This window comes from Polyodon spathula, chromosome 1, assembly GCF_017654505.1.
Source record: "Polyodon spathula isolate WHYD16114869_AA chromosome 1, ASM1765450v1, whole genome shotgun sequence".
Lineage (NCBI taxonomy): Eukaryota > Metazoa > Chordata > Actinopteri > Acipenseriformes > Polyodontidae > Polyodon > Polyodon spathula.
Genome location: NC_054534.1, coordinates 101,445,815 through 101,464,287, shown reverse-complemented (window position 1 = coordinate 101,464,287; position 18,473 = coordinate 101,445,815). Strand labels below are relative to the sequence as shown.

The 18,473-nt window shown below is 39.5% G+C and overlaps 1 protein-coding gene across 4 annotated transcripts in view; it reads left to right on the top strand.

Annotated features, from left to right (window-relative positions):
* Positions 1–18,473, top strand: part of LOC121325477 (lateral signaling target protein 2 homolog) — a 109,187-nt gene that overhangs the window by 76,706 nt on the left and 14,008 nt on the right. For all 4 annotated transcript variants that reach the window (XM_041268010.1, XM_041268002.1, XM_041267995.1 and 1 more), the window contains exons 3-8: positions 798–935; positions 10,135–10,337; positions 12,051–12,140; positions 13,282–13,371; positions 13,646–13,747; positions 15,117–16,598. In XM_041268010.1, coding sequence (XP_041123944.1) covers positions 798–935; positions 10,135–10,337; positions 12,051–12,140; positions 13,282–13,371; positions 13,646–13,747; positions 15,117–16,598 — 2,105 coding nt within the window. The remainder of the gene's footprint in view (positions 1–797; positions 936–10,134; positions 10,338–12,050; positions 12,141–13,281; positions 13,372–13,645; positions 13,748–15,116; positions 16,599–18,473) is intronic.

The window sequence follows — 18,473 nt, the reverse complement described above, 5'->3', positions numbered from 1 at the left end:
TTATTCTCATGTCAAGCGTACCGTTGTAGTAGTGTAGTGCATAAAATTTTAACTGACACATGGTTTTTGATTCAAAAACACTTTATATGCAAGAAAGGTATACATCTAATACAATCATATAACCACAAGATTTAAACTGACTTTGGACAAGGCCTCAGTACAGCTCAGTGCATACGTTTGTATTAGAAAGCACGGATATCCATGGAGTCAGTTCAAAGGTGATGAAACGACAGTTGTTGACTCCACTTCCATTCGTCTTACTTCTGTCCAATGATAGGGGTTTCCACTCTATCATTGCACATTCCTTCTGCGGGGGAAAGGGGGGGCTGCATATCACATTTTACCTAGCTTGGTGCATCCATCTTATCTTTCAGTTCCCCTCCCCCATCTCACACTATCTCTGCTAATCTCCTGCCTTTTGGCATTTAGCTCAGACAGCTGTCTGTGACAGTCGTGTTAGGCTATGCAAAACTGCTTGTAGCTGGTTTTGCCAATGGGAAATGAAAGAGCTTGAAACTTATACAATACTGTATAGAACCTTAATATAAAAGCATATTAAAGCAAATGAATTAGCAAGCACATTAAAAAGTCTATAAAAACACATTCACACACAATTTAAACATAATGATACACACACATACACATGTAAAACTTACAATTAATAACATAATTAATACCTCATCCAGAAAGCCATCACTACAGTAGCTGGGTCTTTTGCATGTGTATACCACAGATAAGTTGTTGTAGAAGGACAGTGTTTCACCATTATTATAATATTCTTCTTCGTTTCGTTTCAGGACAACGTGTTAAGCATCATAAACAAAATCATGGATGAATGTATTTCCAGTGACCGGGCGAATCGGGACTTTTGCGTGAAGTTCCCTGAAGAAATAAGGCACGACAACCTGGCAGGGCAGCTCTGGTTCGGGGCAGAGGTACAGTACAATGCACTCATCTTCTGAAGGTTCGCATGAATATATTTGAAGGTCCCTCTCTGTCATACCATTGCTAGGCTGTTGCAAATGCATGTGCTTTGCTATTGGCATTGGATTTCATTTATCAGAGCTTTGTTTGTGGAAAAATGAGTCTTGCATTCAGCAGATTGAGACTGTGTTCCTTTTTTTTTTTTTTTTGATAGAGCAGGACAAATAATGAATGAACCTACTGTACTGGTATCTGCTTTCTTAAATTTTGGTTGACAGTTAAATGGCTTTTAAACATGTGTTTAAAATGTTAGCGAATATTGTGACTGTAGTATATTCTTTTAGGGTTTGGCAATGTGCTCTAGACCATTCTTAAACTAGAAGCGTTATTGGACCTCACAAGCACTTTCCCTGATTTATTGTGGTGGAGAAGGCCTTTCCCAGTATTGTACTGTCTATTGGTTAAGAACTCGAGTGCTTATCCTCCAGTCTTGTCTCTTCTGTTGATTTGAAAGAGATGAGTTGGAAAGTGAGCCTGCTGGTAACCATACCTTAACAGAGCTTACTTAGGTGGTTCACTTACAATTAATGATGCTTTTCCATAAGGGCATATAAAAAGCCTCTGTACCCAGCTCATGATAAACAAACAGGCTGATTCCAAGCCTTAATACCCATTGTTTTAGTAAACAGGAAAAATAATTGCATGTGAAAAATCTGTTTAGTCCTTCAAGCATATTTCTTTTTAATGTTTTTTTTTTTTTTTTTTTTTAACAGTTCCACAAACATCACTCTTTAAAACAAATCAAATGTAATTGAAAAGCTATATGTCTGTAATCTGAGCAATAAAAAAAAAATCCAGTATACAGATTGGACTGTTACAGCAATCAAAATGACTTAATTAGCAGCCCTAAGGCTAATCAGGTAACCAGCAAAGGTGTGTCATGGTTTCTCCTGCCGCTGTTGTACTGCACGTGTCCAGGAATTAAATCTCTGCACTCGGGGAAGCTGATATTAGCTGTACAAATCGGGCTATAAATCATTTAAGACCTGTGGGTTTCATCAATTAAATAATGGCATGTTAAGGTTAGCCCTGTGTGTTGTGAGCTCCTGCAAGAGTTCTTTTTTTTTCTTTTATTTTTTTACTGTCAAGCAGATGATTTCATTGGCACTGGTAGCCTCTGGGATACAGTAGTTGGAGCTTTTGGAGCAGAAAAAAAATCTTGTTCATATATTTGTCTTAATCCTTTGCTGCCCAGTGCCCAATATATTTGGCATTAAGAAAATGGGCATTACATAGGTATGGGAACATACCCAAGTAATGTGTACACTGCTATATATGTTTGTTTTTTTTTTTTTTTTTTTTATATTAGTTACCTTCAAAACTTGCAACAACAGCAGTAGCCCTGTGTTTATTCACAGGAGTAAAGAGAAGGGTTTAGTTTAAAGACTTCCCCCACAATACCAGCTGTAAGTGATCAGTGACAGACCAGGTAATAAAACACACCCAGTACAGGTTCTTGGAGAAACAAAAGTTTGGTACTTTATATAGGTTGTTGTGGTATTTACAGTGAACAGTACTGGTTCCAGTGGGAGAGAAATACAGCACACAAGGGGTTAACAGCGTTGCGTTGAAGAGAACGGTCCAGAGCCACACAGGTTTCTATCTGGAACCCGTCGTACAGCAAATCCTTATTTCAGAATCCTTGGTCACAGGGTTTCTGTTTTTACCAGTCCAGGTCAGAGGTACTGCAGAGGTATTTGCTCTGCAACGGCTCAATTACCCCAAGCACTAGCATAGTCCCTACTTCTCTCCGTACCACTTTCCTCTGGCTTTCTGGAAGTCGGTACGGTCACTGTCTCTGTCGCACACCTGCATCCGTGATTATGGCATGCTCCATCAGGCTGTTGTTACCTGGGTTATTGGAAAAACATCAACAAATTGATTTTACTTTTTTTTTTTTTTTTTTTATTATTTTTTCTGACCAGGCTTTAAGTTATCCCCCATCGGAATGTCCCCTGTGAGAACACAGTTTCTCTCTCTCTCTCTCCACAGTTTGAGCAAATAAACATGATAAATTTGGTTTTTCACACTGTCTATTTGGCTGTTTAGTCTCATAATTTACCTGGCCAATTCTGTGAAATACTTCAATTTCACAAACAGTTTCCTTTCTAAAGAGGGAAGTAATGATAGCACTCTATCCCCTGGTTGAAATGTTTTAATGCGAGCATTTTGATTTGTAATGCTGCACTGGAACATTCTGCGTTTTACATTTTCCTGAGCAAGTTTATAACACTTATTTACTGTAACTATATTTTGCGCTTTGGTTTGATCTGCTTCCTACCCCTCTTTAACCAAATCGAGAATACCCCTGGGCTGTCGCCCATAAAGTACGTTAAATGGGGAAAAGTCTGTAGAGGTACCTCTCGTATGGCAAACAAAGAGGCACCGTGGTAAACTGATGTTCGTATTGACTGTATTTTCACAAGTTTGCAAACTTGCTGAGTGCACTTTGACATAAAAGCTGCTCCCTGGTCAGTAAGAATCTCTAGGAATTCCCACCCAAGGAAAGCAGCTTCATCAGCTTATTGGCCACTGATTGTGCAGTGATGTTTCACTTTGGAACAGTTTTGGGATATAAGGTGGCATAATGCACTATTTCCAAAAAAAACAGATATCCCAAATCTGTGCCATCCAAAGGGTGCACAATACAGTATCTACCCCAATGTAATCAAACAGGGTAGACACAAGTCGCAGATGCCTCTTTCTACCAGTCCTGGTCACAGATACAATAGCAAAGAGAGACAATTGTATGCTGTTTGTTGTAGCGTTTCCCCTCACAATCTCTCTCTTCTCACTTCCCCAGCCAGACTGACTTCTTTCACATACACTGTTCCGTATATACTCCAGCCCCCTCCCTGTCAATCACAATAGCCAACCACTGTTTATTATTGTTTAATTGGAGCCTTGATAGTTTAGAACCTGAAGCACCTGTTTGTGTCCTCACCAAGATGGCTGCCACAACCCGAATTCTCTGCCCAATGAACTTGGAATAATAAGAAATAACTAATTAATTACGCCATCAAATATTAATTATAGTACAGTCCAGATTTCTTCATATTGACCTTCAATATTAAGGCCATCCCTCTATTCAGAATTAAGGTCACTATCTTCTAACCTCTATTAAATTACCTCTGCAATGAGGCTAACATGCTATAAACTACCAAGCATTCTAAAAATGTGGACACAATATGGTATAACACGTTTCATTTAGAAACCAAACCTATTAAAAACTAAAACAGTAAATTAAAACAGACGAGTTTGCATAAAAGAACACAAAAAAAATCAAGAATTTAATTGTTCAGTTACATAAATTGGCTAAACTAAAAACTTTTAAAATAATGAAAATCAGACCATTTTAATAACATAGTTAAATAACAGTGTACACAATACAAAAGCAGCAATTTTAAAGTTACATTAAAATCCACTAAGAAATCATTTTATAAAAGTGTGTTTTTAGTCTTTACTTGAAAACTGTAATGGTCCCAGCTTCCCTGACAAATGAAGGCAGAGCATTCCATAACTTTTTGCTGACCTTAGGAATAGCCAACAACCCCATATCCTGTGATCTCAGAGTACGGTTTGGCAGATATGGGGTCAGTAATTCCTGCAAATAACTAGGTGCTAATCCATTCAGGGACTTGTAAGTTAACAGCACAATCTTAAAATCAATTTTATACTGCACAGGGAGCCAGTGTAAAGAGGCCAAACAGGGGTAATATGTTCTCTTTTCCTGGTTTTAGTCAGAATTCTAGCGGCAGTACTGTGAACAACCTGCAAGCGAGATACCACACGTTTTGGGACACCACAAAACAATTCAATTCTACATGAAACAAAGGCATGCATTAGTCTCCCACATTTCTTTTTAGTTAAGAACATAAGAACATAAGAAAGTTTACAAACGAGAGGAGGCCATTCGGCCCATCTTGCTCGTTTGGTTGTTAGTAGCTTATTGATCCCAAAATCTCATCAAGCAGCTTCTTGAAGGATCCCAGGGTGTCAGCTTCAACAACATTACTGGGGAGTTGATTCCAGACCCTCACAATTCTCTGTGTAAAAAAAGTGCCTCCTATTTTCTGTTCTGAATGCCCCTTTGTCTAATCTCCATTTGTGACCCCTGGTCCTTGTTTATTTCTTCAGGCTGAAAAAGTCCCTTGGGTCGACACTGTCAATATCTTTTAGAATTGTGAATGCTTGAATTAGGTCGCCACATAGTCTTCTTTGTTCAAGACTGAACAGATTCAATTCTTTTAGCCTGTCTGCATATGACATGCCTTTTAAGCCCGGAATAATTCTGGTCGCTCTTCTTTGCACTCTTTCTAGAGCAGCAATATCTTTTTTATAGTGAGATGACCAGAACTGAACACAATATTCAAGATGAGGTCTTACTAGTGCATTGTACAGTTTTAACATTACTTCCCTTGATTTAAATTCAACACTTTTCACAATGTATCCGAGCATCTTGTTAGCCTTTTTTATAGCTTCCCCACATTGTCTAGATGAAGACATTTCTGAGTCAACAAAAACTCCTAGGTCTTTTTCATAGATTCCTTCTCCAATTTCAGTATCTCCCATATGATATTTATAATGTACATTTTTATTTCCTGCGTGCAGTACCTTACACTTTTCTCTATTAAATGTCATTTGCCATGTGTCTGCCCAGTTCTGAATCTTGTCTAGATCATTTTGAATGACCTTTGCTTCTGCAACAGTGTTTGCCACTCCTCCTACTTTTGTGTCGTCTGCAAATTTAACAAGTTTGCTTACTATACCAGAATCTAAATCATTAATGTAGATTAGGAATAGCAGAGGACCTAATACTGATCCCTGTGGTACACCGCTGGTTACCACACTCCATTCTGAGGTTTTTCCTCTAATCAGTACTTTTTGTTTTCTACATGTTAACCACTCCCTAATCCATGTACATGTGTTTCCTTGAATCCCAACTGCGTTCAGTTTGAGAATTAATCTTTTGTGCGGGACTTTGTCAAAAGCTTTCTGGAAATCTAAATAAACCATGTCATATGCTTTGCAATTATCCATTATCGATGTTGCATCCTCAAAAAAATCAAGCAAGTTAGTTAGGCACGATCTCCCTTTCCTAAAACCATGTTGACTGTCTCCCAGGACCCTGTTACCATATAGGTAATTTTCCATTTTGGATCTTATTATAGTTTCCATAAGTTTGCATATAATAGAAGTCAGGCTTACTGGTCTGTAGTTACCTGGTTCAGTTTTGTTTCCCTTTTTGTGGATCGGTATTACGTTTGCAATTTTCCAGTCTGTCGGTACCACCCCTGTGTCAAGAGACTGCTGCATGATCTTGGTTAGCGGTTTGTAAATTACTTCTTTCATTTCTTTGAGTACTACTGGGAGGATCTCATCCGGCCCAGGGGATTTGTTTATTTTAAGAGCTCCTAGTCCCTTTAACACTTCTGCCTCAGTTATGCTAAAGTTATTTAAAACTGGATAGGAACTGGATGACATGTGGGGCATGTTGTCAGTATCTTCCTTTGTAAAAACTTGTGAAAAGTAATCATTTAATATATATTTAATGTATTTATATATATTTTTTTCTTCATCTACGATTTTGCCATTTGTATCTCTTAAACATTTAATCTCCTCTTTGAATGTTCGCTTGCTGTTGTAATATTGGAAAAACATTTTGGAATTGGTTTTAGCTGTGAGCCCACTAGCATAACCTCTGTTTTGTCTGAATTCAACATTATAAAATTTTGTGACATCCAATGATCAAGCAAGGCAAGTAGTTAATAACACCCAAGCAGAAGAAATGCCTGGCTTTAGCTGGGTATCATCAGCATAGCAATGGAAGTTCACTCCGTGTCTGTGGATAATGTCACCTAACGGTAGCATATATAATGAAAACAACAAGGGACCTAGAATGGAGCCCTGTGGATCACCACAGAGACAACTTCCAATAATGCCGATTTTACCTCCCCAATAGAGACAAACTGAAACCTATCAAAGATTTGAACCAGGATAGGAGAAGGCCAGACAGTCCTACTGTGCTTTCAAGACGATTCAGTAGGATGGAATGGTCTACAGTATCAAAGGGAGCACTTAGATCTAGAAGAATTAATACTGGTGAAAAGCCAGAGTCAAGAGCTTCTTGAATATACCATTAAGAGTTAGAAATTTTTGCAATTGAATTGCAACAACTCTCTCTAGAACCTTATCCAAGCTGGAGATTGGCCTATAGTTATTGAGGACTTTAGGGTCCACATTATGTTTCTTTAGCATAGGCTTTACCACAGTGGCCTTAAGAGCTGCGGGAACTATACCGGAAGAAAGGGAACCATTTATAATTTTTGTAATGTGGGTATTAATAACACCAAGAACATCTTTTAATAGTTTTGTAGGAATAGGATTAAGAGAGCATGTAGTAGCTGTCATATGTTGAACTAGCTCTGTCAGTTCCTGTAAGGTAATCAAAGAAAAAGCCTCCATAGTAGCCTTAATAGGTGCAGTTGGTAAAATTGTGCTGGAGTCCTCCTTAATAGAAGGTGTCTGTGGAATGTCATTTCTGATGTCTCGTATTTTATTATTAAAGAAATGTAAGAAGTCATTGCAGCCATGAGAGAAGCCAATGTCAAGGGTAGGACTATTAGGGGAAGGATTCATTATTTTTTCTAGGATAGCATTTTAATTTGTTTCAATTAAATTAGAATAATAATATGATCTAGCCAACGCCAGAGTCTTCCAATAGTTAACCAGGAGGCCCTTCCACGCGACGTAATGTACATGCAATTCTCTCCATCTTCATTCTATTTTACGACCCTCATAATTCATCTTACGAGTTTTATCATTGAACCACGGTGAGCTTGTTTTAAAAGACACTCTGAGTTTTGATTGGCGCTACAGTATCAAAGATACCAGTCAAGGTGGTGTTGTAGGTATTAACCAACTCATCTACTGATGAGGACTCAGAGAGTGATAGTGAGCTCAATACATCAGAAAGCTTAATAGCAGTTGAAGAATTAATTCCCCTGGATTTAAATGTTTGGTCCACAGTCTCTGTAGATACTGGCAGATTCACGTCAAAAAGAATAGCAAGATGATCAGAAGTAATAAGATCGAGGGTTATGATGTTCTTAACAGCTAAACCACGAGAAATGACCAGATCTAAAGTATGACCATGATTATGTGTAGGACCTTTGACATGCAGGATATCATCTAAGGAATCCAGTAGCCTAAAAAATTCCAAGGAGTTAGAATCAGAAAAATAAATAATTATAATATGAACAGGTAATGGACTGTTTTAATGTCAAGGTTAAAGCTTCAAAAGATGAATAACCTTCAACAATTTCCTGTTTTGATTCTAAGTTCGCTACGGAAAACAGTAGCAAGTCCACCTTCCCACCCAGTAGAGCGAGCTTTCTGGAAAAAAGAATAGTTAGGTGGAGAAGCCTTAATCAGGGAAACATTGTCATTCGGTCCAAGTCAAGTTTCATTTAAAGAGAGAATGTCAATGTTGTAATCCTGAATAAAATCACTAATTAACAGAGCCTTATTAGACAGAGACCTGACCTTAAATAAACCTAAGCTTAAATTGGTCCAGTCAAGAGGGTAATAGGAATCTGACGAAGGTTGCTGTAGCACACAGCTCTGTGCTTACTCAACGGGTAGCGGGTAGGATACTTTAACCTGTATTTTACATGCCTCTTTAGATTCCTCCCAGTTCCTCGTTTAAATACCTTGATAGGTGGTGTTTGATGTTATCAGCTAGCTTGCTTGCCCCTGACCTATTTAGGTGCAGTCCGTCTTTCCTATAATATCTATTTCTTTAACAAAAGCAATCTCAGTTGTTCACAAATCCCAGCCCTTCTTGCACGCACCAACCAGCCAACCAAGTATTTAAGGCCCTAATTCTACTGAATACTTCATCCCCACCACCACCAACAACAGGTAGTAGACCTGAGAGAATAATTCTGCATCCTAACCTTTTCAGCTATCTTGTTAATGATTTAAAATCCTCTTTCAGAATCTCAGGTTTTTGCCAGCACGTACAATGAACACAGACTCTTTTTTGTGGTTTAATAATCTGTGCACTCTTGATTCAATATCCTTTACTTTTGCTTCAGGGAGGCAGGTAACAACCCTATTTACAGGGTATTTATGGCTTAAATCACTATCGACAGAGCGTATAATTGAATAACCTACTAACAACACCTTACCCCTGTGTTCATCCAGCACTAGCTCGTCATTGCTCAGTGCTTGGAATCTATTAGCTAGATCAATCTCCTCTTTATGTTGACTGCACAGTGTCATCCTTCTCTTCATACTCTTTCTAACAGTTACCCAGTCCCCACTCACTTCATCCATATTGACCTCCTCAGGTCCCTCTACACATACTGTTCCACTGTCACGCTGTGGCACTGAATCGTCACATGGAGCAGCCGCATTGGTAAAGTTCAAATCAGAGTCACCTTTTTCAGTCTCACCTTCAGTATCCAAAACTAACCAACTGTTAATGAATTAATTTTGTTAAAACATTTTTAGATGAACTGCTTATTTTTGTTTATAATCCATAGTGTGTGGAAGACAATAAATAGAATTTATAATAATTTAACAAGGAAGAGATCAGATGAAAAAATGGTGAGAACTGAATAAAAACAAAAGGTAACATTTTGTTCCGGACCCAACACAGTTTCACTCAACCAGCAGCATCCTCTCACAGGCTAGCTAGGACAAATACAGATAACCAGCAGCACCTCTCACAGGCTAGCTAGGACAAATACAGATAACCAGCAGCACCTCTCACAGGCTAGCTAGGACAAATACAGATAACCAGCAGCATCCTCTCACAGGCTAGCTGGGACAAATACAAATAACCAGCAGCAGCCTCTCACAGGTTAGTATATAGATCCAGCGGCAATTAGCACAGTACCAGCGCCAATCTGGGCCAATTAACATGGCAATTAAAAAAGGAACGTAGCCACACCCTACCAGATTAAATACTAGTAATGTCGAAAAAGCTACTCAAAATATTTAGTCAATATTAATAAGCTAGGTAAAATTATATCACCTAATTGAGCTCTGGATTTTCAGCTAAAACCCTTCACTCCTAGCTCAGAGTTGGCATTCACATTCTCAGATTGATGTCTCTTATCTGATGTGTTTTAACTTGTGCAGTGTTTAGCGGCTGGCTCGATAATCATGAACCGGGAGATCGAGAGCATGGCGATGCGGCCCCTGGCCAAAGACCTGACACGCAGCCTTGAGGAGGTGAGGAACATCATGCGAGACCAGTCCCTGCGCGACCTCAACCTCCACACCGACAAGATGAAGGAGTCACTGCGCCACTTTGACAGCCTGTTTGCAGAGTTTGAGCTCAGGTGAGGCAGCGAGGACCCCCCAGGCTATTTATATAGTACATACAGTAGATATCCACATTTCACAAGTGCTAATAACACTATGTAACACAATTTTTGTTCCTGGGTAGTAAGTGTTACTTCCTAATTGCTTATGCCTCAAAAGTATAGAAAATGGCTATTATTCCCCACAAACTTTGCTTTTGTGACCAGGACAGTGATATTTCAAAATATCACTATTTCCAATGGGAAAATGGGAAAATGTGTGTCTTTTCGTTCACATAAAGTCAGAAAAAAACAACATACGAATCCAAATTAACATGTATTTATACTAAAGTAATACAAAAATGACTACAAAAGATTTAGAAGTGAGTAGTTTTTCGAGATTTACGATTATACTGTAGTTACAAGGTCTGGGAAAGAGCCTTCATTAAGAACTGCCAATGTTCAGATCAGGAAGAGACCCCAGACTGTCACTGTGTTCAGATGGTAATGGAGTGGAAATGACACCACTGCATCCAATTCTGCATCCTGCATGTGGACTGCTGCTAATGTTCTTTCTTAGGACAGAGAATCATTCATAGGAATTAGCTGTAAATGATTTTAAAGTGTAACCAGAACTTTTTATATCCATGGGATCCTAATGATATGTTTTTATTTATTTATTTTAGAAAAGAGTAACTAGTAATACTCAGTTACTCAATACAGCAGCACATCACGTCACTGCTGGGCTCTGCTTGTGATCAGCTGATGAAGTCTTAAAAGAATTGTCATATGAGAGATGCCAAGACATATTCAGTGCCCCTGTATGTGTTTGACTTAATCTGGAGTTTATTCTGTCATGTGCAGAAGAAACCATTTGAAATGTCATAAACAAAACAGGTCTGAACACTACATGGGGGAAAAATTAGTAAATGGGATGAGTATATATAAACTGGGATTTTAGCTGCTGAACAACTCAAATGCTTTTTTGGTTCTCTATGGAGCTTAATGTTATCTCCACACATCTATCCAATTATTGATATGAACACAATAGATTAAAACCTTGCTCTGCAGCATTACATCAGGGGGCTCTTCAATTTCACAGCATAACTAAAGCAGATGAAAGGTCTGGTGGTGTTAATCTGCAGTCTGCTTGCCAGTCAGTGCAGTGGCACTTCTGAAATTGCTTAGAGATATGCAGTGATGATGTGAGCCTTCATTATGAAAGGTCTGGTGATGTTAATCTGCAGTGTTGCCAGTTAGTGCCGTGGCGCTCCTGAGATTGCCTGGAGAGATGCAGTGATGATGTGAGCCGTCATTGTGCCAGCTCCCACAGAGAAGCACGCCTTTAAGAATTACATACTTTTGTTGTAACTAATGAATCAAAGAGGTTAAAATTGACTTTAGAGAATAGAAAAGTTCTGGGTGTGATATCAGAGGCATCTAGTTTGAGATTGATGCACATTGCCACTGATGTCACCTATGGTGTCACAGAGAAACTCAATAAACAACCAATCAGCACCATGATTTTCAAAATGTTAACAAATAACATAGCAACAGCTTAGAGTGTTGCTTTTAATGATCTATTGACACAGACAGCTGGAAAAGCTTAGGCAAGCACAAGGGAACCAACCCACCAGCTCTATTAGCGTCCTTGTTTAGAACAGGGGTGGATAGTTTGTGGGGCTGAGCTTTCTTTCTTCTTTAACACACCAGTGACAGAGTTTCTAACATTCATTTTACCCATATTCTTAGTTATGTGTCAGCGATGGTACCTGTAAAGACCCCTAAAGAATATTACGTACAACAAGAAGTGATCGTGCTCTTCTGTGAAACAGTGGAAAGGTCAGTTTGGTTTTATCTTCTTAAAGAACACATTTAGCATTATTCCTTTGGATAATTGGGTCATAAAGTCTTGTAGCTGTTTTAAGAAATGTGTGTTAAATTCAGTGATATAACATTTCATAATATCATAATCATTGTGATTTATGTTTTGGTGATTTGACGGTCTTTATAATCCTTGTTAGATATTATACTATAATACCAAAGTTGTAAGTCTTATATGTTGACCAGTGTGGCTTACCCTGCTATACTTTTAGCCTGAGATTGTATATCCAATTGTGATGAAACCTAGTGTAATGTCCATGGATACGGTTCCTATGAATGGAATGAAGTGACATCACATAGCGAATCATGTCATCATTTGCCGTTGTTGTATGAGCCAATCATAGCCACACATTTCATGCACAATAGGACTTGCGTTTCTCTGAAGTGGTGCTTTATTAACGACACAGTATACAAAACAGTGTTTTAACATAACTAAAAACTGAGACACCTACTGTAAAATCACTCGGCTTTCATTTATTTGAGAACACCTTTACAGAGTACATTTCTGAAGTAGAGCAAATTAATCTGGTTCTCACATAATTCATAAAAAAAAAAAAAAAAAAACTTTAGTTGCTCTATTTTAATCAGCTCCTATAAAAACAGCAACCAACCCTCAGAAACTTGTTGTATAACATGTTTTTTTTCACCGTAATGACATCCGATTGGTTAAGCTATTGAAGGCTCAAGGAAACCACTTGTCTGGTTGTGGTGGAACTGTGGGAGGCATGTGTGGTATTTCTGACCAAGGAAACCACTGGAGGATGTGCAGTAGGTGGTGGGTAAGATCGATGTGTCAAATGACTTCAGCTTCTGTTCTGTTAGTGATTTATTTAGTATCTGTTCAATGTATTTATGCAAAGCATTGTCCTAAGAAACCAGAACCTTGTTTTCATACAGGGTGCAATCTGCATCATTTTCAATGAAAAGACACCAACACACCACTAGTAATGTTACAAAATGAGCAAGCAGCACCTTTCAGGGGTCTTCGCTTGTAAAACTTTACATTTTCTTTGGCAAAAATGGGACAATTTAAACTGGAGAAAAATAATAAATAGGGGCTAGTTTCCTCAGCGTGAAATGTTGTTTTCTGCTTTAATAGGGCACTAAAGCTTGGATACCTCACACAAGACATGATTGATGACTATGAGCCAGCACTAATGTTTACAATTCCAAGACTAGCCATTGTATGGTAAGTGCAAGTGTTTGGAATATGGTAATAAAGAAGTGCAACATGCTGAGTGTAACCCGACACTTACAGTAAATAATAATATTTCCAGAACCCTCAACAATACTCTCAATCCTCAACAATAAAACGTTATTATGGTTGAAAATTACAGTACCTGTATTAATAGTCTCGGTCGTGTACGCAGAATCAAAAAATATTTGACAGTCAGCTTTTGGAGTTATCAAACAGTGTGAGTGTGATTTTGGCACTAACCAGTATCTGTCCGGTTCTGTTCTAGTGGGCTGGTAGTTTACTCTGAGGGACCACTGAACCTGGACCGCAAGTCTGAGGACATGTCCGAGCTCTTCAGGCCATTCCGCACCTTGCTGAGAAAGATCAGGTAGGCGCTGTCCTTCTTCTAATAGTGGTGTGTTCTTTGGGTTAGTAAGGCACAGCTCGTCTGTCAGTTTGTCTATTAATTGGCTTGCGGTCTCGATTTATTCTCAGATTCCATCTTTCAATGTATTTTATTTGTATATTTTTACAGCACTTCCAGCCTTGTGGTGCTCTGGCCACTTTTAAATGAGACTATTGAACACACTACACTGGACACTGCAGAGGAACATAAACATACACTGAGTGCTTTATAGGGTGTAAGGTACATTGAACTGGGATTTCCCTATCATATTTACTGTACCTATAAATACACTATGTGGTAGTGTGCTTAGTAACACCAAAAGAAATGGTATACAATTATTTGACAAAGTCTTTCTCATGACACAGATGGAAACAAGTTTCTCCCATTTCTGGTTTTAAGTTTGATTAGCCACAGTGTATAGGTAACAAGCTTAGGTGTGTCTAATTAAACCTGTAGTAGAATCAGGAATGGATCAAACTGCTATGCAATGGGGGTCTTAATTCCATCCCTGCATGGCCACAGTGGCTCTGTTTGAGTCCCTTCTATACTGGTGCAAAGCATGTTATATCTTCTGGATTTGCTCTAGCATTGTTTTGAATTAAACAGAGCCTTGTGACATTGTACAGTTTATTGAAATTAAGATATTGAGAGATGGTGATTTCAATTTATATATATATATATATATATATATATATATATATATATAATATATATATAAATATATATATATATATATATATATATTGTGTGGAAATAATGAAGAATAAAAAAAATGTTATAGGCTACATTTCCATTTCCAGAATCAATGGAGGAAAACAATCTTTTAAGTATATCCCTGTTGGCCCAATCCATTTAATTCAGAGTGAAGGAGCATTAAGTACAATTATTCATCTCCCAAGACTGCAGTGTGCTTTCAAACCAATCCATGTGCTCTGCCTGCTGCTAATCCCAAATGTTGAGCTGAAAGGAAAATTATTTGTATTGTATTTCCAGAAAACACACAATATGTTTGGTCTTGATTATAAGGAAACAGCTCTGTTTTACTTTTAAAATGTTTTAGTACTGTTGTTGTGTTTTTTTTATTCCATCTTTTAAATGACACAGGTCAGATAGTTTTACTGCAGAAAGTTTACAAAAAAATGTAAAGTGGTAGCCTTATTTATTTTATTGGGGCAGAGAGTCCCATTGGGTATTACAATTCAAATACTCTATAATGACGTGGGCTGTTATGAACTTGACAGTGCATATGTTGCTAGTACTAAGTGTCATGGTACACTGTTTAAAAATGTTTAAGAAAAGTTAAGAAAACACATTAAAACTGTGTTATTAATGTTTTTATTGCATTATTCAGGGACTTGCTGCAGGCCTTGACGGAAGAGGAGCTGTTCACACTGGAGCGTAACCTGTGCATCTCGCAGGACGGAGAGTTCCCAGTGGTGCAGGCCCTTCCCGAGGCGGTGGTGCCACCTCCCACTCCACCCCCTCTCCTTCCAGTTCCAACCACCATTGCCACGAGCCCCCCTGATCCCGAGGAACCATCTGCGTCTCCCAGCGCAGTGGGGCTGGGCAAGGGAACGGGGGACCAGCTGCTGTTGGGGAAGGCTGAGAACACAGAGGCCGAGCTGGCCTGCTCCATGCAGTACGATGAGCAGGAGCTGGAGCAGCTCAACATGATGGTGTACCGAGTGGGCGATGAGATGTCCTGCCTGCTCTCCCCGCCCAGCCTGTTCCAGTCCCCCGTGCACAGAGGGGGGAGCAGTGGCAACTCAAGCACTGAGGCCTCGCCAGGGAGGAGGCCACCTAGCCGAACAAACAACAACGACGATGACGAAGAGGAAGAGGACCGTGTTTTCTTAATGGATGATTTAGATGGGACCGGAGAACCCCTGGCTGGGATGGATGGTTACTCCTCCTCTTGTGCTTGGAGGGATGTCCGCTCTCCTGAGCGAGACACCAGGAAGCCTTCTGTTCAGGTCCAGAGAGAAGCTGATGCAGTGGTGGTGCAGAACGGATGGCCAGGGTCCTCTCTGGTGGAGGCAGCCCTGAGAAAAAACAAAAATAGCAACACTGTAGCGCTGCAACAGCTGTCAATTCCACCAGCAGCAGCAGGCGCCGACAGCCACAGCGTTGCTCACCTACCCTCAGAAGGGTCTGAGGAGCCCAATGGCTGGGAGGCGGGCACTGAGGATGTGGAAACTGCGGAGATGATTGCCCAGAGGACTGGCGGGATGAAATTATCTGCTACCGTCATCTTCAACCCCAAATCCCCGTCCCTCTCCGATCTAACAGTGGAGGCTGCTGCAGATAAACTCCATCTGCTGCCCCCTGCCTCTTATGAGGAATCCCAGTCGGAAATTCCCTGTGAGGGGCCTCACAGGCTAAGTGGGTTGGCGGCTACGAACTGTCTGATCAACTCATGCGTGTGTTGTGGGAGCTGTGATGATGGCATGGAAGCTCTGGGGGACAAGGGCAAGAGGTTTGCATCTGCCATGGTTATAGACACTGCCAGCAGCTTAGTTGTGAACAAGGAAATGGGTCCTCTAGATAGTAAACTGGACTGCACATCGTCCATACAGGAGGGGGTAAAAAACGACTGCCCTGGCCACAGGGACGGGGTCAAGGAGCAGAAGAGCCAAAAGTGTATCAAGTGTCTGGCCCAAACCTCAGGTACTGAGAGTGGCCAGCAGGGAGATAAGGAGATGTGTAGCCACCAGAGGCTGACTGAGAGAAAGAGGCAGGCCAGCGGGAGAAAGGAAAAGACAACAGAGATGAATGACAGGACAGCGGGCAACAGAGAGATGGAGGAAGATGTCAACTTGAAGTCTAGCTTGAGGTGAGAGGATATTTTCTGACATTTTTGGTGGGAGTAATTTGGTGTTAGAAATTTCAAGGACATTTGAAGGTAGTTGGGTTTGAGAAGAGAGCTAAAACTGGATCAGGTGTTCTTGGGTCTCCCAAACCATCTACAAAGCTGAACTGTTCAACTAGCTGAAACGCAGTTGCAGGGCAAGTTTGGAGACATACTTTCATTGTCAAACTAACTTTATTGATTAAAGTGTTATTTGACATTCCTAACCCTACAGTACTACCATGTACTTACAGACTTGCACAAAAAATATATTTTATTTTTGTTCTAGTTTTCACATGACCAGCCATTACAAAATCTATGTGGAGAATTACAAGTTGCCCCCGAAGTTATATATTGAAGCTGGGCCATGACGTTTGTCTTGAAGATCACAAATTCATTTTGTATTATGCTGGGCTTGAATTGAGTACCCAGGTCCTGTACAGTAGTCATGGCAGTGTCCACTCATACGAAACTGCTTTCTGCTATTTGTACAGATAATGAGATCAATAACTAGACATGCATGCACACAGGTAATTGAGTAAGAATTATCTGTAGATATCCAGTACCTCTGTTAAGGAAAATAAAAAAAATAAAAAAAACATGTTTTCAACACAACAACAGTTTGTGGTTGTGACTGTCAAACACAGTGGAAAATAAATCTTGCAAAAATAAAAACCAAATAAAATAATTCAAATCCACCATCAGGAATTTCAACACATTTTGCAAAAATGGTGGCAGTTAGACTTCCTGTCCACCCACACAGGAATTCAAGGTCCTGTGTTTGTCTGACAACGTTAAAGAAATCCTTCACCTGTCGGTTAGCTCTTTCCTTATTTACTGTAGTCACTAATCTGTACTTCATATAAATCTGTCTTGATAATCTGCATCGGTCTATGAATTTGGTCATTTATATTAGACAGTGCGTCTGCAGATTCGCACTTAAGAGACCTGTTACAGTAAATAAATGCACCTGTGCTTGGCTACACTGACGTGCAGAAGTATAGATCATGGGATCATCTTGACAGGCAACCCTGTTTTTTCAGTCTTGCTACTTCAGTCTATTGTGCTGTCAGCACAGTACTTAAATTTAAAGAAAAGCCAATATATATATATATATATATATATATTATATATATATATAGATATATATAAAGATATATATATATATATATATATATATATATATAACGCAGAATTTACTTACAAAAGTACAGTATGTTACCAGATAGCAGCTGAAATATTCAGGAGAGAAAGGTCAATTGTTGCTGTTATGCTGTAACAAAGTTATTCTGATGGTTTGTTAGGTGCCCTTAGATCAGCTGCCTGTCTCCTAAAGCTGTAAAATGGCAAATCCAATTGGGTGAAATGAAAAACATAATTGCTGGAAAGCTAATCCCCCCCCCCCCCCTTCCGAAAAGACAAATTAAAAAAAGCATCATTTTCTAATCTAATACAAAGTGTTTGAAACACATTCTTACAAAAGCAGAGGGCTGACATCACAATATTAAACCATCAGAATAATAGGAAGTGCCGAGCATGGGATGGGCTTCTCTGGGTGTCATTGGAGAAGCTGACGAGGATTTTTCAGGAAAACCTGTGTCTGGTCTGGTCTGCCTGTCGGTTATGATGATTAGTGGAGAAAAGCCAGAAGGCTCAGGGAATTAAGAGGCTGCTCAAATTGGTGCACTTTGTTGCAGTAAAAATAATTACGGCAAGCAAATAGATTTTGGTGTAATAATACAGGAGTTCATGAAAACGACCTATCTATTGTCAGACACTGGCACACACGCATGCACGAGTCACATCCTGTCTGAGCCTTAAAAGGAGAATCATGGAAACACATGTTAGGATATTCAGATC